The 22,886-nt window shown below is 42.4% G+C and overlaps 2 protein-coding genes across 2 annotated transcripts; both read left to right on the forward strand.

The window, feature by feature from the left end:
• The first annotated feature begins 11,383 nt into the window (after window positions 1-11,383).
• Window positions 11,384-11,829, forward strand: LOC132347889 (thioredoxin domain-containing protein 17-like). The gene has a single exon (XM_059894812.1). It carries the CDS (start codon window positions 11,384-11,386, stop codon window positions 11,753-11,755), a length of 372 nt encoding a protein of 123 aa, XP_059750795.1. The 3' UTR covers window positions 11,756-11,829.
• A 4,674-nt stretch (window positions 11,830-16,503) lies between these two features.
• Window positions 16,504-21,341, forward strand: XBP1 (X-box binding protein 1). Its single transcript, XM_059895263.1, is given in 6 exon segments — window positions 16,504-16,800; window positions 17,884-17,980; window positions 18,785-18,913; window positions 19,744-19,779; window positions 19,782-19,889; window positions 20,196-21,341. Coding segments are annotated over 6 exon segments (1,182 nt in total). The 5' UTR covers window positions 16,504-16,546; the 3' UTR covers window positions 20,754-21,341.
• Window positions 21,342-22,886: the final 1,545 nt, after the last annotated feature.

Here is a 22,886-nt window from a genome sequence, read left to right on the forward strand (position 1 = left end):
ATTTCCTCCACTTCCAGATGAGGGACAGAGAAGTACAAGTGGCAGCACCAGAACCAGCGCTCCGGGCTCCCGGCTCCCAGCCCACAGACCCCTTCTCCTGTTTGCCTCTCAAAAGGCACGCTGGGGACCTTGCGTGCCCTGCCTGGGCCTCCAGGTGCTATTTACTCAGCTAGGTTTGGCTCTGCCTGGATCCCAGTCTGCTGTTTGCACAGTAAATGTCACCTAGTCTATACCCCCAACGATGGAGGGGAACAGGGACCGAAAGGAATATTCTTTTGCTGGTTTCAGACACCTTGACTTGGGTTTTCAGTTTCTTAGATACAATGCAAATCACTGAAGGTGGGGGTTGCCTCAGAAGCATCTTGTCCTAAAAGCAATAGGCCAGGCCTGGGTTCTTTCCATGCCTGTGCAACCTCCAGGAAACCGGACAATCTCTGAAGTCACAGGGATCTAAGTTTGAATTCCAGTTCTACCACATGACCTTGCGCTTAACCCCTCAGAGCCTCACCTTCCTCCTCTGAGAAATGGAGCCAATTCCTACCTTACAGAAATTAAAGAGTAGATACCAAGGGCTCTGCACAGTTCCCGGCTCACGTCCTGTACTCATTAGCTAATGTTCCTAATACTGACTTATTTCACACATCCTCATGCTGGTTCCTTTGAAAATAAAGGGAGTAAGGAGGATACAAACAAGGCTTACTGTTTTTATTATCCCGATTTCCCATTACCTGGCTTCTTCCTGGAAAAGCGTTCCAAGAACTTTTAGAAGTAGAGAGTAAACAAACAAGGGAGGTTTCAATCTGTGAAAGAAACATGCAGATTCTGCCTTTCTCAGGAAGGCCACTGCCTGAAGCTTGAAGCAGATCCACTAATTCAGTAACTTTACTCCCTGATTGAGTTCCAACCAGCGGTTCCGGCTTTTGAACCAGGATGTGCAAACAAGAGCACTTAACCGGAAGGGAGGTTTCGAGGCCTCTGGATTTCGTCAGCTGCCCACTCTCCCAGGAGAGCAGGTGGGACCAGTCAAGCCAGCGGCCAAGGCCAGAAAGCAAGCTGAACGTTTCAAGGTCTACGAGGCCTCTTCCTTTTGAGTTTTTAATTTCAGTGGGATACACGTAAGAAATGCCAAGGAGGAAACAGGGTTGATTCGTGGTTGCCGAACCAAGTGGGGTGCAGAGAAAAAAAAACAAGATGAAATGGAGAAGGTCAGCTACCTCATTGTACAAAGTGAGGAGAGCTGCAGGGGTGCGGGGCACGGCCTCTGGTCCTAGGGCCCCGGGTTCCCACTGGGTTCCTGACCGCGAGAGATAACCCGTCCCTGGGGCTCGGGAGAGTGACAGCACTGCCTAAGCTCAGACACCCAGAAGTCCCTTCTGGCTCCTTTAAGGAGAGAAGCACAGCAAGGAACCAGGGAGAGAGTGACTGTGCAGAATTTAAAGCCAAACAAGGGAAAGGTGGGGAGGATGGGAGGGAATCCTCTCCCTCTCTCTCTCTCTCTCTCTCTCTCTCTCTCTCTCTCTCTCTCACTCCTGCCTCCATTTTTAAAGAAAAGTTGTTGGTTAAAACAAAAATACCAAGGAAGTCTTGAAGGAGGCTAAGGATGAGAGTAGGAAAGGGAAAAAGGATGTCCCAGGAGAGTTGAAATAAGTATACAGAAATCCGGAAGGATCTTCTTATCCACTTAGGCTCAGGAATAGTAGCAGGTGTCAAAGGTTGAATACATATATGTTGTGTTAGTTTCAGGTCTTTTTTAGCCCCAGGTGAACTATTACTGCTTTCTTGAGATTCTAGCTCAGGGTCCAGGTGGCATCTAGCTCTAGCAGGGAGAAGCGGCAAGGGAAAAAGTAAAGCTAAATCCTATGCAAACTCCTACTCATCCTTCAAGGCCCTCACGAACATTGCCTCCTCTATGAGGCCTTCCCTGATGGCCCTACAGAGTTAGGTCCTCGCTCCTCGGTACCACTCCTAAGGGCTGGTTACAGTTATACTACATTAGAATTACTTATTGTCTTTCTCCTCTTCTAGATTCTGCTCCCCGAGAGAAGATAAAGGTGGCACAGATTTCGGGATGAATGAATGACCCCAAATCAAGGTTTTCTGGCTGTGGTTCTGATCATGATGCTGGAAATATCAGTTTATTGCACGTGGACACATAAATTTTAAAAAATCCTTGAATGCAAATGTTTGAGCACAGGCAAAGGGTGGAAATTTTCAGGAGAACCTCAAGTCAGTACAAACTGTTATCCTTGCTCTTGTCCTGGTTCCTGGAGGGATGGGGGACATTTGCTGATCAAGATTAGAGGAGTCCCTCTAGAAAACTGTTTTCAATTCCCCCCCGCCAAATTTTTAAAGTGACACTTAGACAATCCATTTCCTGCAAGCCTGAACAAATTTGATTTTTCAAGACACTGATGAAACACCTCAATTGAGAAATGTTTATTCCCATTCAAAGCTGTACCCAGGGCAGCTATCTTCTTACCCCCTTTCTCTGTTCCAGAAGGTAAGAAAAAGTCAGACTCACACACCTTCGAGTTATAAAGTCACCTGGTCACCTGGAAAGTGACTCTAGAGGACCCCTGTCCCCCAGTATGTATCTTTGGGATGTCGGAGAATCTGTGTTCGTTCCTTCAGTTGATGCACCTGTCCCTGGACAGTGCTGCCCTGGGTGGGGATCTGAGGCCGGTGGGTGGGCACTCTGGTCACCTGCACTTTGTTCCCGGGCGCCAAAGAGGCCATTTGTGGGCAGGGGGAATTCAAACAGGGGGTTGTCTCTGCTGCTGTCATCCTCCTTCAGATACCAAGGCAGGGCCTCCCAAGTGAAGTGAAGAGGCTCAGGCTGGGATGGGCTGCCTTTGCTCTGGAGCCTGGAACTAAATGCAAGAAGCTCCTTCCTGTGTTCCAGGCACTCTGCTAGGTTACTTTCATGCACACTCCTGTCTTTTCTAGTAAAACAAACAACAATGAAAAAAAAAACTTTTTTTTTTAACATCTTTATTGGAGTATAATTGCTTTACAATGTTGTGTTAGTTTCTGCTGTATAACAAAGTGAATCAGCTATATGTATACATATGTCCCCATATCTCCTCCCTCTTGCGTCTCCCTCCCACCCTCCCTATCCCACCCTCTAGGTGGTCACAAAGCACCGAGCTGATCTCCCTGTGCTATGCGGCTGCTGCCCACTGGCTATCTATTTTACATTTGGTAGTGTATATAAGTCCATGCCACTCTCTCACTTCGTCCCAGCTTACACTTCCCCCTCCCCGTGTCAAGTCCATTCTCTACATCTGGGTCTTTATTCCTGTCCTGCCCCTAGGTTCTTCAGAACCATTCAAAAAAAAAAAAAACTCTTGAAGAGGTTCATGGTTTATTCCAGGTCACCCAGCAGAGCCAAGCGCTAACCTCCACCGTCCTGTTCAAGTTTAGTGGTCGGTCCCCCACCTCTGGCACAGACCATGACAAGGGCTTTTGGGAGCACGTTGAGGGTGCTAAGGACTATAATAAACTGTAATTCCGGAACTCTAGGCTGGAAATTACAACTCATTTCCAAACAGAAAATGATTGTGTTTAGTAGAAAACGTTTCCTTTTTTAATTAATTTATTTATTTATTTATTTATGGCTGCATTGGGTCTTTGTTTCTGTGTGAGGGCTTTCTCTTGTTGCGGCAAGTGGGGGCCACTCTTCATCGCGGTGCGCGGGCCTCTCACTATCGCGGCCCCTCTCGTTGCGGAGCACAGGCTCCAGACACGCAGGCTCAGCAATTGTGGCTCACAGGCCTAGTTGCTCCGCGGCACGTGGGATTTTCCCAGACCAGGGCTCGAACCCGTGTCCCCTGCATTGGCAGGCAGATTCTCAACCACTGCGCCACCAGGGAAGCCCGTTTCCTTTTTTAAATTGGAGATCCAACCTCTTCTTTCCCAGATCCTGCAGGCTGGCTCACCTGTTCTGTGCAGAGCAGCTCGCACAAGCCCCCCACCCCCAGGGATGGCGTCATCCAGACCCTGCCCCAGAATCTCACCGGAGGTCAGGGGTCTGTGTACCCAGGAAATGTTTGCTGCCCTCTGCTGGGAATGTTGTCCTAGGTCACACTGACAGAGCCGGTCATCAGCAGCCCATGGCCAGGTCCAGTCCACGCATTTTGTTCTCTGGTTGGGGGAGGGAGCAGCTGGCGAAAACTCACCTGGTGTCCATTGCTATGACACATCTCCTGCTTCATGGACCCTGTCCCTGCTTGTGACCAGTGATCAAATTTTATACTCAGACATATTTTAAAGATTTGGACCCACCATTGTTCTACTTAACCTTCTGGGACCTGTCAAACTTCCTGGCTGCCAAGTACCAAAAGACAGACGAAAGGATGAGATTAATGGGAAACTAGGAAGATTGTGGGGATGGTACTTGGCATTAAGGTGGATGGCCCTCGGTAACAATAATTCTTAACACGCATGGTGTGCTTTCTCTGTGTCATGAACTGTGTTTAATGTATTATCTTGGTCAACTCTTGATTCTCATTTTTCTGACAGGGAAACTGAGGCTCAGAGGGGTTAAGTAACTTGTCCAAGTTTCCCTAACTAGTGCATGTTAGAGCCGAAAACCTGCCTGATGTCCATCCATCTGTGTCACAAGCCCAGGCTCCCAGCACCCAGGTTGTAAGGACTGTTCTTACAGTGTCTGGAAATGGAAGATGGATGGTCTCTCTCCCAATATTCTCGGAGGCAATCATAATTCTACTCCTCCGCTCCCAAAGCTTTTCTCTTCTTGTATCTCCTTTATTCACCAAACCAGAGTTTCATCTATATTTTACCCAGCTGACTCTTGGAATCACATAAATCCTGGATGTTTTCATGAAAAAAAAAAAAAGTTTATGAGACAACAGAATATGTACAGCTTGCTGTCTTTCCCCACAGGAATATCACATGTACAAAGTCAGCTATAAATAAAAGAGAGGATTTTTTTTTTTTTTTTTTTATGTTGAGAGTCCCTGGGCCATTCTCAGGAAATCTAGTCTCCTACAAGTCAGGTCATGAAAAACCTCATAGCATCACCTAAAGGCAAGGCCACCTCACCAGTGGGGGAGGGATTCAGTTGCTGTTATTTTGGAGTCAGAGCCTCAGGGTACGTATGTGTCTGGGAAGGTTGCACTTGAGTAAATCCAGCACTTCAAACAAATACCATTGACTGAAATTAGTCATGAAACATTTTGCAAAAATAGATGTTCCATACAGAAGCTAAGTAATCAAAACCAAGGCAGGATCCTGGAACAGAAAACAGACTTTAAGAGGGAAACTGTTGAAATCCAAATAAAGTCTAGAGTTTAGTTAATAGCACTGTGTCAGTGTTGGTTTCTGAGTTTTGACAAATGTACCAATGGTGGTGCAGACTGATAACGTTAGGGGAAACTAGAACCAGGTTGGGGGTTGGTAACATATGGGAATTCTCTGTACCGGCCTTGCAACTTTTCTGTCAATCTAGAATTACACCAAAAAAAAAAAAAGTTTATTAAAAAAAGTTCAAAACCAGTGAACTGATGTTTATTCTCTTAGTACTAATGGGGCCTACAGTGCTTAAACTTCTTTCAAGTAAGATAAAACTTGCTTCTCTTGCCACCTTTGAACCTTGGTGTCAATAAAGGTACCGACAATGGAGAGTTTGTGCTTTCTTTAAGGAGACAAAACCAAATGTTGAGCCATTTACTGCTCTGGGTCAATGCCAAGTGCAAAAGAGAGCGTGCAATATCTTTTCACTTTTCAAACGAACCTTTTCCTTTTGTTGTTGTGCCCTTTTAGGCTCTGTTTAATTTACCGAGCAAACGAACTGCAGCATTTTGTGGAAGCCAAAGGAGTACTGAATTTCTTAGAACCCTAATACACACAAACGAACTTCAAGAAGTGTTGCAACTCTTCTCCAGAAAGGGGTGGGCAGCCGCAGGATTGAAGGAAACATCCGCCAATACCACCAGGAGGATTTCCTGCCCACACATTTGGCGTCTCAACGTTACTTAAACGGTTCAAAAACGTCCGCCTTTAAAAACACAGTCATGAAATTAAAAGCGCTAGAATCACTAATCCTAGCAAACCAAACGACTTCATCCAACTCTCGAGGGTACTGAATCCCTGTGCATCCAGGTCGGTTTCTTAGTTGTGACAAATGTACCATGGTTGTGTAAAAGGACAACATCAGGGGAAATCGGAACTGGGTGAGGGGTGTACATAGCACTTTTTGCAAGATTAAGATGCAACTTCGATTCCATTAAGGAAACAAAAATAGTATATATAGACCTTTGCTCTTTCCCCAATCATTTAAGGGTTTTTCATTTCTCCTTGTGAGAATATGAAAAGTTGTCTTACAATTCTTGCTTTCCATTTTCATTTAACTTGTGTTTAGAACAATGAGCAACGTAGCGCTTTCCTGCTAGAATCTGCCTCTTGACTACAGCGTGGGAGCCTGTAAAATATGACACCAAGCAAAGGCACAGGACACAGGGGTTTTTAAGAGTGAGTGTCAAAATCATGGCATCAAGGAGCCAGGATTCCTGAAATCTATTCCCATTCTTCTCCTGGACCATTTAAAAATCTGTGTAGTAGATGAGCAGGGGGATTACAAAGATGAGCCAGATGCAGTCCCTGCCTTCTGGGAGCTCACAGTCTAATGTGGAGATCCAGACAGGTGGATTGTACTGCCAAGTATCACAGGTGTGTTGCTGGAAGTCTGTGCAGGTGCACAGTAGGGTGATGTTTGACACAGTTGAGAGCAGTGGATCTCAGCTGGGGGAGGTCTTGGCTCTCAGGGATATTTGGCAATGTCCAGAGACAGTTTTGGTTGTCATAACTGGGAAGAGTGGGGGGTGCTCCTGGCATCTTGTGAGTAGGACCTCGGTGCTAGTAAAATTTACAATGCACAGGACAGCCCTCACCCCGCAACAAAGAATTGTCCAGCCCCAAATGTCAGTAATGCTGAGGTTGAGAAACTATGGTGTAAACAGAGAGAGGAAAAGGGCATTCCAGGAAAACGGTAGGACAGAAGTATGGGACAGATAGATAAGCTGGAAAAGTAATCTACAGCCTTAAGATGATTATTTTGTCCCTTTGAACCTCAATTTTTCTGGCCACAAAATAGTGATTCTAATGCTAAATGACTCATATCTTTTCCTGGTGTCAGAAGAAAGTGCCAGTGATAAAAATTATGTCCTTGGGATCCACCTACTTCCTGATGCCATACTTGAGCATACTAGTTCCTCAGCCATACTAGTAGCCTGTTCATGGAAAAACAAAGACGGTATTTGGAAAATCTAACTTAGGGCAGTATGGTAAGTGCCTGTAAAACTGAGGATTGTGTTGTATGGCATGTAATAAAAACCCAGCCACCATGATATTTCTATTTGTCACGTAACTTGGGATCTGGAAGTGGGCAGTCTAGAGATAGGTCAGGGCTAGACGGTCACTCCATGATGCCATCAGGAACCCAGACTCCTTCTGTCTTTCCCCTCTGACATCCTTAGCTTGTGGCTTCCTTCCTCATGCTTGCAGGATGGCTGCTGAACTGTCTCAACATTTTGAACTTTCATCAGCATTCTAGGCAAGAAGAAGCATTGCCTGGGGGAAAGGGGCAACAGGAAAAAGGTGAAAGGCATCCCAGTAGAGTCTTCTCCATTTAACAAGCTTTCCTGGAATTCTCTCTGCCTAGAACTTCCACTTATACATTGGCCTGAACTTTATTCCACAGCTACTCATAATTTCAAGGGAATCTGGAAGCTGAGTGTTTTCAGCTAGGCACCCTGAACAAAAATTATTATTATTATTTTTAATAAGAAAGAAAAGTAGAATAGACACCATGTAAGTAACTAGAAATACTGCCTTAGTGCCTTAAAATGAGCACATTTCAGGCTTTAGTAATAAGTCCAAGATAGACCAACCTTGTGTTGAATTCTGCTTTCAAGAAAATGGTATTATGTAGCAGTCTGCCAGAGTAATTTAAAATATGTTCTGTCTTTTAAAGCATATTGCAGACAACCTAACAGTTTAATAATCATTTAAAAATATATTTATTGAATGTCTAATGTGTACTCAGCACTATACTAAACACAAAGAAGTATAACCCATGCTTCTGTTTCTAATGAGCTTTTCTAAATCCAGTTGGAAAAAAACATAACAACGTAAACAAATGAAAAGTTGGGTAACAATGAAAGAGTTAAATAACAATCTGTTATAGTAGTCTAAGAACGCCTTGTGTTGCTGGTGGAAATGTCGAATGATAAAACCACTTTGGGAAGCTGGCAGTTTCTAAAAATGTTAAACATACACCTACCTCGTGATCCCGCAGTTTCCCCACTGGGTATTGAATATTTGCCCAAGAGAAATGAAAATACAAAGATTTGTTTCACACAAAGGTTTGTACGCAAGTGCTCACAGCAGGTTTATTCATAAAAGCTAAAACTTGGAAACAATTCCATTTCTCAACCCTGAAACACAGATCAATCTCACTCTGCAAGAGGAAAATGACATCAAATGTTGTGAACGTTTCACATGTTCCTGGTGGAGAGGAAAGTTCTCTGTGAGATCATATTTGTTAATTGTGCTATTCACATCTTTCCTGTCTGCTCTATTGGTTGATTCTGAGCGAGGTGTATTCGTCTCCCACTGTGATTGTGGATCTGTCATTTTCACCATTTATTTTCAGTTTTTGTTTTATACATTTCAAAATTATGCTACTATGTTTATAAAATGTATGACTCATAACTTGTACCTTTAATCAACATGAAACACCCTGCTTTGTTCTTTTTAAATGTTTTTGTCTTAAATTCTATTTTGTCTGATACAAATGTTGCTCCATATGCTTGTTTTCTGTATACATTTGCCTGGTGAGCCATTTTCCATTCTTATGCTGTTTTGTTTTATGTGTATTTCCTATAAACAGCATATAGCTGGAATTTGGATTTTTCACTTAAACCAGAGCCTCCTTCTTTTACGAAGGGAATATAATCCATTCATATTTATTTTTGATTATTTATATATTTGGACATATTCCTACCATGTTATTTCATGTTTTCTCCTTACCATGTTTCTTGTGTTTTCCTCTTTTCTTATATTTTTTGGAATGATTGTTGTTCTCTGTCTCTCACTGGCTCACTGGCTCACTCTTGTCCTTTGTTTCTCTCTCCAAACAGTTTGGTTCTATTCTTCTGCTACAATGGTCTTATAACTTTTTTGTTCACATGGTCCCTAAAATAATTTAGTAAAACTAGATACCACATTTTAAATACACCCCACATTTTAAACATCTAAAATTTCTCATGATAAGCTTAAATATTAGTTGCAATGGATGCCATTTCTAATGCAACTGGGAGTATTGACATTTTAAAGTAAAACTTTTGTATCACTCTTTTAGCTGTGTTCAATGGAATCGAAATACCACAGTTATTTGCCATCCATCATCACACATTTGGAAATATGAGTCAAGGATTTGGCCAAGAATAGCTGACTGGGGTGAGGGGGTTTGCATATTCTGGGGCCAAGGATTCAACCAGCCATTGCCAATAGATTAATTACATACATTTGTATACATGAGAATTTAATAGGCATCTGTTTCCTTATTGTCAGAGAACAGAGTTAAAATCATGAAAAGAGGGAGGGCTAGAACAAACTCTTTGGTGTTGAATTGGAGTTGGAGTTATTGGTGTGCACTCATGAGTTTTTAATACATAAGATAGATCAATATAAAAATAGGTATAGACATACAAACATCTAAATATTTCTATATCTTTTTATGTGGGTATGTATACACATACATATACAAATATTATTTCCTAGTTCTATCCACTGAGACAACCTAGAAGCAATGACACCCCAGTAGCAATGAGCGCACGTAGTGCACAGATCTTTGTCACTAAATATTATTCTCCATGAAAAGGAGCCAGACCTCCTTGGAGAAATGGCCCATTCAAGGGCTGGGCCTGGGAAAGAATAGATGAGTCTGGAATATCTTGTTCTACCAGAAAATAAGTAAGTGGTCAAAGAATGATTGGGACATGCCAGAAAGGACACACGTCAGGAAGAGGCTCTCATACATGCTACAACATGGATAACCTTGAAGCTATTATATTATGTGAAATAAATCAGACACAGAGGGACAAGTACTGTATGACTCCACTTACACAAGGTACCTAGAATAGGCAAATTCATAGAGACAGAAAGTAGAACAAAGGTAACTAGAGGCTGGGAGGATGGGGGAGTGGAGAGTTATTGTTTAATGGGTACAGAGTTTCTGCTTGGGATGATGAGAAGGTTCTGGAGATGGACAGTGGTGCTGGTTGTACAACAATGTGAATGTACTTAATGCCACTGAGTTGTATGCCTAAAAATGGTTATTGGTAAATTTTATGTTATGTATATTTTACCAAAATTAAAAATGGAGGTCATTAAAAATGGAGACCAATGGTCTCCCACTGGTCAAGTCTGAGACAATTTAAGAATCAAAATAAATAATGTAGTAATAGATTTTTTTAAACCCACTGAGTAAAATAGCACTCTGTGAGTTGATATCGATATGAATAACTAAATAAATAAGAAGGGAAAGTTCTACCTCACAGTAGAATTCCAAGGAATAAATGCAGAAGGAATGATAGAATTAGGAAATCACTATTTGGAAATCACTATGGTAAGAATTAATTTAGGCAAGAATCGTCAATGGATCCTAGAACTGTGAGTGAAGATATAATGAGGAACAGGATAGGTAGATATCTTTAAATATCCTTCTACAAAATAGGTATTATTAATAAGTACAAAAGCTACTAATTAACTTTAGGAGACAGCATCTTAACCAATTGGTAAAAGTTAATATCACTGGTTATGGGACAAATTGACATCTCCTGCCTCCTGATATGATGCACCGAGAAGAAAACAGCATCACTGTGTGGTATTCCTGCCCAAAACACATTAATCATGAAGTCACATCAGACAAACCCACACTGAGGGTCATTCTACAAAATAATTGACCCATACATTTCAAAGAGGTCAACATCAGAAAAGACATGAGGCAGGCTTTCCTGGTGGCGCAGTGGTTAAGAATCTGCCTGCCAATGCAGGGGACACGGGTTCAAGCCCTGGTCTGGGAAGATGCCACATGCTGCAGAGCAACTAAGCCCGTGCGCCACAACTACTGAGCCTGTGCTCTAGAGCCCATGAGCCACAACTACTGAGCCCACGTGCCACAACTACTGAAGCCTGCGCACAGCAACGAAGACCCAACACAGCCAAAAATAAGTAAATAAATAAATAAATTTATTAAAAAAAAAAAAAGACAAGACATGAGGCCCCACCCCGCATGGAGCCTCTCCCGGCGGTGGCAGAACCCAAGACACCTCCAGTGTTCCGATGGCACGCTCTCTCAATGGTCCGCTCTGAAGAGGTGAGCATGTCTGGCTACGAGGAATTCACACAGGTGGTGGAGCAGCACAGTGGCAAGACCATTTTCGCCTATTTTTCTGGTTTTAAGGACACCGAAGGCAAAAGCTGGTGCCCCGACTGCGTGCAGGCTGAACCAGTTGTACGAGAGGGGCTGAAGCATGTTGGTGAAGGATGGGTGTTTATCTACTGCCAAGTAGGAGTAAAACCTTATTGGAAAGATCCAAATAATGACTTCAGGAAAAAGTTGGAATTAACTGCAGTGCCTACACTACTTAAGTATGGAACACCTCAAAAACTGGTAGAATCTGAGTGTCTTCAGGCCGACCTCGTGGGGATGTTGTTCTCTGAAGATTAAGATTTGATGATGGCAATTGTGTCTTTATTTCCTGATTTGCTCTAGAATAAAAGAATCTGCATACTCGCTTTGAATTCATGTTAGCAATAAGTAAATAAATGATGATAAAAAAAAAAAGACGTGAAAGGACTGAGGAACTGTTCCCAGTTGAAGGACACTAAAAAGCATTATAATCACCATATGCAATGCTCGATTTTGGAACAGATCCTGTACTTTAAAGGACAGTATTTGTGTATTTATTTATTTATTTATATTGAACTATAGTTGATTTACAACATTGTGTTAGTTTCAGGTGTATAGCAAAGTGATTTAGTTATATATATATATTCAGATTCTTTTCCCTTGTAGGTTATTATAAGATATTGAATATAGCTCCCTATGCTATACAGTAAATCCTTGTTGTCTATTTTATACATTGTAGTGTGCATCTGTTAATCCCATACTCCTAATTTATCCCTCCCCTGCCCTTCCCTTTGGTAACCATAAGTTTGTTTTCTATGTCTGTGAGTCTGTTTCTGTTTTGTAAATAAATTCATTTGTATTATTTTTTAGATTCTGCATATATGTGATAGCATATAATATTTGTCTTTCTCTGACTTACTTCACTTAATATAATATTCTCTATGTCCATCCATATTGCTGCAAATGGCAATATTTCATTCTTTTTTATGGCTGAGTAATATTCCATTGTATATGTATATATATACCACATCTTTATCTATTCAAATGTCGATGAACATTCAGGTTGCTTCCATGCCTTGGCTATTGTAAATAGTGTTGCTATGAACATCGGGGTGCATGTATCTTTTTGAATTAGAGTTTTCATCTTTTCCAAATATATGTCCAGGAGTTGGATTACAGAATCATATGGTAGCTCTATTTTTACTTTTTTAAGGAACCTCCACACTGTTCTTCATAGTGGCCATACCAATTTAAATTCCCACCAACAGTGTAGGAGGGTTCCCTTAAAGGACATTATTAGAAGAATCAGAGAAATTTGAATGGAGTTTGGGGATTAGATAGTGATACTGTATCTCTACATATGCTAATTTCCTGATTTTGATGGTTGCACTGCCGCTATGAGGAGAATATGCCTTGGTTTTAGGAAACACATGCTGAAGTATTTAGGAGTAATGGGGCATCATAACTGAAACTTATTCATAAATAGTTCAGAAAAAAATTGTGAAAATATATATATATATGAGATACACAGTGAATATATATATATACATATATGAGATACACACACATACATAGAGAGACTGATAAGGCAAACACAGTAAAAAGTTAACTGGTGAGTCTGAGTAAAAAGTCTGGGTGGGCTTCCCTGGTGGCAGTGGTTAAGAATCCGCCTGCCAATGCAGGGGACACGTGTTCAAGCCCTGGTCTGGGAAGGTCCCACATGCCGCAGAGCAACTAAGCCCGGGCGCCACAACTACTGAAGCCTGCGTGCCTAGAGCGCGTGCTCCACAACGAGAGACGCCACCTCAATGAGAAGCCCACGCACTGCAATGATGAGCAGCCCCCGCTCACCGCCAACTAGAGAAAGCCCACGCGCAGCAACGAAGACCCAACGCAGCCAAAAAAAAAAAACTGTCTGGGTGAAGAGTCTGCCGGAACTCTTTGTACAATTCTTGCATCTTTTCTGTAAGTTTGAAATTATATCAAAATCAAAAGTTAAAAAAAAATCAACAAGCTCTTTATTAAGAACCAGAAAACTTACCTTATTTCTCTTTCCTTTTTAAGTTATATTTCCATTCTACTTTCCTTACAGACTTTTATCTCAATGTAATATAGTTTTATGTTTAAAAGTCTACTATTGATTACCTAATAGGCTACCTTGCGTAAAAATATACACATTTAAATATTTTAAAGCTTTCTTCAAACCATAAAAAATTATTCTACATGGAGCTATCATAACAATTAAAATCAGTACAAATTTTACAAAGTTTATCAAAACAACAAATATTCCAAATTTTGATAATTATTAAACATAGAGAGTAAAATGATATTGGAAATGTATCTTTGCGTCATGTATCAGTGGATTAATAATACTTATTGCTATAGTGAGGCAGGATTCAGAATTAATTTTATTCCTTTTTTTTAATTAAAAAAAGTCCCCTAAAACGTTGTTCATATAACTAAGTGGATGGGGAAGGAAGGCATTTTGTTATAACGATGTCCTTCAATTGTTTGAACATCTTTCAAGTTAGAAGCCAAGTCACATAATGACCTATTATTAAAAATTATTGTATTCAAGTCTCAGCTGACAACTCAATCTTGTCTTCCATCAATTTTGTTGAAAACAAAGAATTAGAACCAATGGAGTTGGAAAGGGATTGATACTCAGTGATGAGGGTCATTTCGTTTTTCAATCTCATCACTAATAGCTTGACTAGTCTATTTGTTCGGAGCCCCAGAGATTTTTCTACCTCAGGGCAGTGCACCTTGGGAAGATTAAGTGTGAGTGATGTGAGTGAAGAGTGCTAGAATGGAGACTGTGAAAAAGACAGGTGGGAAAAAGAATCAATAGCCACCTGTGGTCAGTGGCTACCGTATTAGAGAGCAGTTCTTGAATTTTAGTTTCAGATTGCTACTGGGTTTGGTGTAGTTCTTTTACTTATTTAGACTTAATGCTCTACTGTTTCTTGCATTTCACAAAGACTAAGAACTTTGTATTTTATATATTTTATAGCTCTTATCACAAGTGCCTAGTAACTGTTTTAAAATATTACTGGCATCTGATGCAAGAATTATCAGAGAAATGTTACAGAGAGGATATAAAACTGTTCAAAGGTTTGGACACGAGTGTTCATGATTCCACGGACAGCAATCTGCACTGGGTCCAATTACTGTTTTTGAGTATGATTTAACATGTTTATCAAAAAGATGAAAGCCTTGAAAACAAAGCTGTGGGAGTCAATTTCAACATTCCATTTCTACCCAATTAACCAAGACTAAAATGCAATCCACTGGCTTTTTCGCCTCTGCCCCAGCATCTTGTACCTTCTCCTTATGGTTACTCATTTACACCATGATGGACTAATAGAGGCCTCATGCATTTTCTTTTTATGTCTAAATGATTTAAATTTCTTCTAGTTTCCCTGAGATTTCTTACACAGTGCCAGACGTTCTTTTGGCATTCACAAATATTAACTTAAATAAAAGACTGCATGACAATTACATGACTTTTCTCAGAACCTCTTACAGCTTTCCAAGGTCCTTTAACAGGAACGAGTAGGTCTCAACCAGAAGGTATTCTGAAGAATTCTCCCCAAAGGTCCCAGGGCCAGGAGTGAGTCTCTCACCCCTGCAGGCACTTTAGGACCCAGCTAGCTCAAGGTTGATGGGAGTTAAAAAGAAGGCAGGCTGTTTTGTCCTGGTCTCTGATTAGCCCCCATGTCTTTCCCAGTCCACAGAAGCAGCCTGTGTTCAGGACGGCCTGAGCTGGGCCAGCTCAGTTTAAATAAAGTCATTGATTTCACTCTGCCAATTTGGAGGAAGAAAATACTAGGAGGCTCACAGTCTAGTCCTGGGAATGACGGAAACTACGCCCTTAAAAGGGCCTATATATCTAAAGACTGAACTGCTTTCATTCATTCCTTCTTCCCATACTGTTTTCTTCCACCAAAATATAATTGAAGGGCTAACCTGACTTAGTAACACCGAAGAATTACCTTACCTGGAAGCGTTCTACCTTTTCACTTTTTGCATATCTTCCAAACACCAGCTACGAGATTTACTCATCTCTGCATCCCTAGAACCTAGAACAGTGCTGAGCATAGAGGAAGCAGTAACTACTTATTAAAGAAAGTATTGCTTTGTAATTCTAGGGGACTTAACATTTTGTAATTTGCTTCAAAAAAGTGAAAATGCCCGTGTGGGGTGTTTCCTCGGGTTTCTCCATTTTAATATTCCTGTGTCTAAACTGGTCCCTAGCTACCGTTCGGAGGCCCCTCTTTCACAAGCCCCCCGCCCCCCGCCCCTTTGGGCCGCAACAGGAGGGCAAGAGCCCTGAACCTCCCCTCATGTCTTATACGTGACATTTTTTCTTTTCATAATAATAATAATAATAATAATAATAATAATAATAATAATAATAATAATAATGTATGCTCATAGCAGAAAGTTTAGAGATGCAAAGAAAAATGAAATTACACGTATTCCCGCCACTCTGAGAGAACACCACCTAAGGTTTATTAAGCCTTCACTATGAGTTAAACCTAGTTTTAAAACGCGCGATCTCATTCCCTAAAGACTTATTTCGCGGAATTTCTTTGCAGGCTTTTCTCTAACCCAAGCCCCGATTCGCGCTGGTCTTTCGATTTTCTGCTCAGCTCCGGGCCCTAAGTGGCGCACAAGATACAATTCTGCCAGGGGCGGGAAAAAATCTGTTAGTCTCCGTAAAAATTGGTCTGGAAATCTCTCAGTTTGGAATTAAACTCTGCGTCAGCCTAGGGGGGAAATTCCATTTATTGAGGAAACTCCGCCTGGCTCCGGACCCTTCCTCACGAGCACGGGACTTCCCCAGACCTGGCCCTCCGGTGCCCTAACCCAGCGCCGAGCTACGCCTACCGGCCACCCCGGCGAAAAATCCCCGGCACCGCAGCCGCCACACTGGACGCCCTGGCCCCACCCCCTCCGGATCGGCCGGACCAATGGGCGCCGAAATAGGCCTGCGTCACTCGGCGCTGGCCAATCGAGGAGGGCCACGATCGTAGAAAGGCTGGGCGCGGCGGAACCGGCCCGCTGGGCGGCGGGGGCGCGCACTCGGGTAGACACGCTCCGGCCATGGTGGTGGTGGCAGCCGCGCAGAGCCCGGCCGCCGGGGCACCCAAAGTTCTGCTTCTGTCCGGCCAGCCCGCCACCACCACCACCGCCGCCGCCGCCGCCGCCGCCGCCGGAGCCCCGGCAGGCCGGGCTCTGCCGATCATGTTGCCGGGCCAGCGAGGGGCCAGCCCGGAGGCGGCGAGCGGGGGGCCGCCCCAGGCGCGCAAACGACAGCGCCTCACGCACCTGAGCCCCGAGGAGAAGGCGCTGCGGAGGTGGGCGAGGGTCGAGGCGCGGAGCCGGAGGGCGAGGGCCTGGGGTCTGGGACCGAATCCGAAGGCGAGACAGGGACCTGGGGCCGCGCTGACCGCCCGCAGCGCTCAGGCGTTGGTGGCCGGGCCAGTCCGGTGCCAGCGTGGCGCGGGGCGGGGCAGGAAGTCTGGACTGGCAGATCCACCGCGCTGGGTGGAGTCCAGAGCTGCGCAGGCCTTTTTTATTTACTTCTTTTCTATCTCATTAGAGATAACCAGAGCTGGGTATAAGGGTACCTGGGTTCCAGGCCCTCTAGCTGTGACCACAGACCCGTGGTCAGCTTTTCTGAACTTGGGCTGTGACATGAAGCCAATTGGTTAACCTACTTTTTTGGAGACGCACGGAACTGAAATGTCAGCTGTTGAAGGGGGCTGGGAGCGCTGTAAGGCTCCCGAGTCAAACTCAGCCTCTGCATCCTTAAAATGGTATCTACTTCATCAGGCTGCTGGGGAGATTGAGAAATGCCTAGTACTTAGTCCTCCGTAAATGTTAGTTCTCTTATGATCATTGTGCTTTTTGTGATTTATGAAGTGCCTCCTGGAGTAGACACGGGCCTAGGCTTTCAGCACCAGGGCGAAAGTCGCATCAGCCTCTCCCTCTTTTGAGTTGGGTTTAGGGAGGGAGGATTTATGTCTTAGCGCTATTGCAGCCTTTACTAGATTTAATCAGTCCAGGTTGGATCCTGTTTAAGGGGATTGGAGTCAGGAAGCAACGGGGGAGTAGAAAGGGGAGGAGGAAATATCTTGTGATGCAAGGTGAATAATATTTGTGTCTAGCCTCTGTGCTGTGGCCAGGGATGAGACGAAGGTGGATGACTCAGTATGGGGGAGAATAAAATAGGTCTTCAAGCTAGATCCACAGAAGGCTGATTTTTTTTTTTTTTTTTTGGTTTTGTTTTCTTGAGGGGAGAACCTTGAAGTGTATTTTACCATTAGTCTACCTTGTACTGTAAATTAAAATGAAAGCACCAGGTGGCCAAGTTTTCAAATAAAGATATAAATAAGGTTTGAGATGACTCAGTGTGGTATGTCTCTTTCTGTTCTCAGGAAACTGAAAAACAGAGTAGCAGCTCAGACTGCCAGAGACCGAAAGAAAGCTCGAATGAGTGAGCTGGAGCAACAAGTGGTAGATTTGGAAGAAGAGGTAAAAATACTTAAGGCCAAACTCGTATCTTTTATCCATTGTATATCTTTCCTTGGTTAATGGTTGCTTCGTCTCCTTTAGAATACAATTGGACATATAATGAAAAGTTAAACTTTTAGTTAATCTAAGTTAGGGTAGATAGGTAGTTGGTTAAGTGGTGAACCTTGATGAGAGCAGAAGTGATTGACCCTCTTGGCATTTGGTGCTAGCTCTATCTCAAAGCTGGTGAATTACAACATTTCAACAATGTTTTATCAGTTAGTACTAAAAAATTAGTAAAAGCAGGTAGGAAATCATTGCTTAAACTTGAGACCTTTTCTGGCTTATCCAAAAGTCCACTAACTGTTCCCTTCCCCTTCTAGGGTCTACTTGTTACCTAAACTTAAATTGTTGCCAGTTACACATCTTGAATACATAAGGATTATTTGTGTTGTTCTTTTTTTTTAACATGTTGATTTTACAGTCCACCACTACCACTTTTGTTATCACCCGCCAGTTCAAGATAGGATTTTTTTAAACATCATATCTAAATTAAAGCCACAAGTCACTCTTTGCTGAAGTCTCTGTTAGTAGTTGGGGGCATTGTGTTATATGTGACCCCATGAGATAGCACTTCCTAAATAACTTTTTTTTTGTAATTATAACCTTGCCTTCTAATACCCACTGTGAACAACTTCATAAGCATAGAGTTTTCCAAAAGACCCGGGAGAAGGAAAGGAAACCTATTGTAGTGAAATGCTGTCAGGTGGATTCTTAAGTGAAAGAATTAGATGTCTTAATAGCCTCTTCTGAACTTTCTTCCAGAACCAAAAACTTTTGCTAGAAAATCAGCTTTTACGAGAGAAAACTCATGGCCTCGTAGTTGAGAACCAGGAATTGAGACAGCGCTTGGGGATGGATGCCCTAGTGACTGAAGAGGAGGCAGAGACCAAAGTAAGTCATGTCCTTTATTTGGTGCCGTATGTGAGAACTGGTTTTAAGTGACATGACCTCTTTCTTTAATGATACTTATTCATTTTTCAAGAGTGTAGTGAATAGTATCAGGTCCTAATAATTAAAATAAGTTAGATGACTCTCCAAGAGCAACTACTAACAAATGCCAGTAGTCGACAAGATATATCTACCATGCCAACATTAAGGAGAACCAGGATAAGAGAGCCAGTCAAACCTAACTTTGAATGCTACTAAAATTATAGTGGTTCTTTGATGAATATGACTGAGAAGGGATTCATTATGATAGTGACACCTTTCTGATAGAAGAGTGATGTATGGGTTTTAATTTACGAATCATGGCAAATTCAGTGATAACACTTAAGTGGTCTACGGTTGACAGTAGGGCAGTTCTACTCAGAAGATAATGTTCAGGACAAACTTTTTAAAAAATTACTATCCAAAAAGATTCTGGGCCTAAATTCACTATAGAACTTTATTACTTATTACTTTATTTATTACTTTATTCTTATTGAGAATATAAGTAAGATATTATTTAAGAATATCGGTCCTGCCTGAATCTTTGCTTGGGGAAGAAAAATGTTTCATTGTACAGAAAATCACAATGAAGTTAGTCTTACCTTCCTTTTCTTATCTCTTCTTGAGGAGGGCTCAAGAAAATGGAAATAACAAAGGTTTAAGGGAAAGATTTCAGCTCTAAAGAATAGTTTTCTAGCTTTCTTGAAAGTCAAGAATCACAGCTTCCTGGCAAGTATTTCCCTGGGGACTCTCAGCTATTGGAGCTGTTCATTCACTTTGGTCTTTCTTCCCAGGGGAATGGAGCGAGGCTGGTGGCCGGGTCTGCTGAGTCCGCAGCACTCAGACTACGTGCACCTCTGCAGCAGGTGCAGGCCCAGTTGTCACCCCTCCAGAACATCTCCCCATGGATTCTGACGGTGTTGACTCTTCAGACTCTGAGGTAGGGCTTATTCAGGTTTACTAAAGAGGTGTATAACTATTTAATTCCATTTGTTTGATGCCTGACATCCCTAACCAGACAGATGAGGGCAGAGAAGGTAGTTTTGGTTGAGTTGGAGGTGAACATTAACTACCTTCCTATTTCCAGGTGGTTTAGGACATGGAGTGGAGTATAGATAAATGGGTCTGGTGGGTCCTGGAGGTCATCCTATAGCCTAATGATTAATTTACATTATGGAACCTAGCACTAAGGTAGATTCTCAGTGCATTCTAATAGTTGAACTCCATTTAATTTTTCCTTTCACAGTCTGATATCCTGTTGGGCATTTTGTTCAACTTGGACCCAGTTATGTTCTTCAGATGTCCTTCCCCAGAGTCTACCAGCCTGGAGCAGCTCCCAGAAGTCGACCCAGAAGGACCCAGCTCCTTACCCACACCCCCCTCTCCATCCCTGGGGACGTCATCAGCCAAGCTGGAAGCCATTAATGAACTGATTCATTTTGACCACGTATATACAAAGCCCCTAGTCTTAGAGATACCCTCTGAGACAGAGAGCCAAGCTAATGTGGTAGTGAAAATTGAGGAAGCACCTTCCAGTCCCTCAGAGAAGGATCACCCTGAATTCACTGTCTCAGTGAAGGAAGAACTTGTAGAAGATGACTTCATTCCAGAGCTGGGTATCTCAGATCTGCTTTCAACCAGCCACTGCCTGAAGCCATCTTCCTGCCTACTGGATGCTTATAGTGACTGTAGCTATGAGGGTTCCCCTTCTCCCTTGAGTGACATGTCCTCTCTGCTTGGTGTAGACCATTCTTGGGAGGACACTTTTGCCAGTGAACTCTTTCCCCAGCTGATTAGTGTCTAAGGAGTGATCCAATACTGATGCCCTTTTCTTGACTATTACACTGCTGGAGGATATGGCACAGAAGCCTGTGCTTCATTCAAAAAGCCAAAGTAGAGGGTGTATGGTCCTAGAGAATTCCTCTAAAGTATTTGTTCAAACCTCATAGGTCACCCCCAAGTATTGTCTTTTGACATTCAGCAGTCCAGGGTACACAGATACATTACTATAATCCAGAATTACAGATTCTGAGGTTGTACCTTTATCTTAAGGGCAGTGGTTTGCCCTAAAGTATTTACATAAGCATCACTAGAAAAGTGTCTTAGACATGGAATTAACGAATGGCCCTTTATCATTTCCCTTTACCCATCTTGGCATCCCAGGCTTGCCTCCGATCTTAGGTCCCTTAGTTTGCTTCTGCAAGCAGAGAGAACACCTATTTGAGGGGGCTCCTTTTCCCTTATCATGTACAGTTCAAGTAAAGATCAAGAATCTTTTGTAAAATAGAAATTTACTATGTAAATGCTTGATGGAATCTTTCCCTGCTAGTGTAACTTTTGGAAGGTGCTTTCTCCATTTATTTAAAACTACCTGTGCAGTTAAAAAGTACAATGCATTGTCTTTGTTCTTTGATTCCTTCTTGAACCTCAAGTCTTACTGTTGTTATTCTCTCTTGGTTTTCACTGTTTGCCGTGGTAGTGATTTATCCCACTTCAGTGAGCATGCCACTTTTTAAAGTGACTGAAGGCTTTCCCCCCTTAATTACCGCCTGCTTCAATTCCTGGCTGCCTGAAGTAATACACTCTGACCAGTTACTATATTTGAGACAGTTTCTTCAGCCTAACTGACCAACATTACAGCTAGTAAATGGCAGAGCTAGAACACTTAACAACTTTTGCTATTAACATGTTAGAGAAGGACATGCCATTAAATATCAATACTTTTGCTATTACTATAGAGATTAAGAGCATTTTCTAGACTCAAACTCCCTGGGTTCAACTCTGCCACCAGTTCAGCTGGGTAACCCTGGGCATAAATTACCACTTATTTCCTCATCTGTAAAGGGGTATAATAGTATCTCTAAAGGCTGCTAGAGGATTCAAAGAGATGATGCATTATAAGCACTTAGTATATGCCAGGCACCGTCCCAAGCACTCAAAAGTTAACTGTTATCTCCTAATCCACTTTGGAAGGGTTTTAATCTCTTACAGAATTATATACACTCTAGGACATGTTTCACAAAAGAATGAATCTGTTACAACCCCCAAACTACAGACTTGATAAACTCATCATCCAAGGTGCATCTTTTCCTTGAGAATCCACTTACAAGATATTAAAGGAGTCCCCTAATTTATAGAAATTATTTTACCCGTGCCAGGATTCTATGCCAGTATTTACTGACTACCTCTGGGGAGGTCAGAGTGAGTGAGCAGACCAAACGAGGTGGGATTCTTAGAATCCCCAGCAGCAAGGCAAAGCAGGCTATGGCTCCAGCCAAGTACAAGGAAATGCCTTTGGTGTGATTGGGGGCGTGTCCACAAGCATACTAGTGGGCAAGAGAGCCTAAGGTCCCTGGTTGCTGAAACCAGAGCCCAATCCTACTACTTGGCAATGCAAACTTGCTTAATCTCTGAGTTTCTGTTTTGTAAGTGTAAGAACAATCCTCCAGCTGCCCCACAATTAAAAACCTGATCACCAGATTTTGTAGAACTGAAAATTTAAGTGCTGAGAATCTATTTAGGGATTGTGTAGGCAGATGTAATTACAGATACATTTTAGCTTTCAACATTATAGAATAAGCATCTGAAGACGGGGGCTCAAGTAATTTACATTCAATGACATCACATGAAAGAGACAGCTGTACAACAGGAATAACAGGACACAACCTGTGTAGATTGAATTTTCATTTCCTGCACAGATGGGTGAAAATTACTAAACACTCAGGATATCCTATCTTCATACTGAAACACTAAATGGAATGGTTAGAAATAAAAACATCTTTCTCTGCAAAACCAAAGCAAGATTTCTATTAAATGCAGAAGGTTGTCCATAACTCAAAGAAGCAGGTGACAGATACCTGTACACCATTTCCCTGGGCCTTGTGACACCAACGTGTGCTTCTCTGCTTTTCTACTATGTGTGCTACTGGAGCAGGCA

The sequence above is a fragment of the Balaenoptera ricei genome, chromosome 14 (genome assembly GCF_028023285.1).
Source record: "Balaenoptera ricei isolate mBalRic1 chromosome 14, mBalRic1.hap2, whole genome shotgun sequence".
Lineage (NCBI taxonomy): Eukaryota > Metazoa > Chordata > Mammalia > Artiodactyla > Balaenopteridae > Balaenoptera > Balaenoptera ricei.

Bases quoted from the DNA above. Each gene is read 5' to 3' on its own strand.
- LOC132347889 (XM_059894812.1), top strand. From the start codon at position 11,384: ATGGTCCGCTCTGAAGAGGTGAGCATGTCTGGCTACGAGGAATTCACA.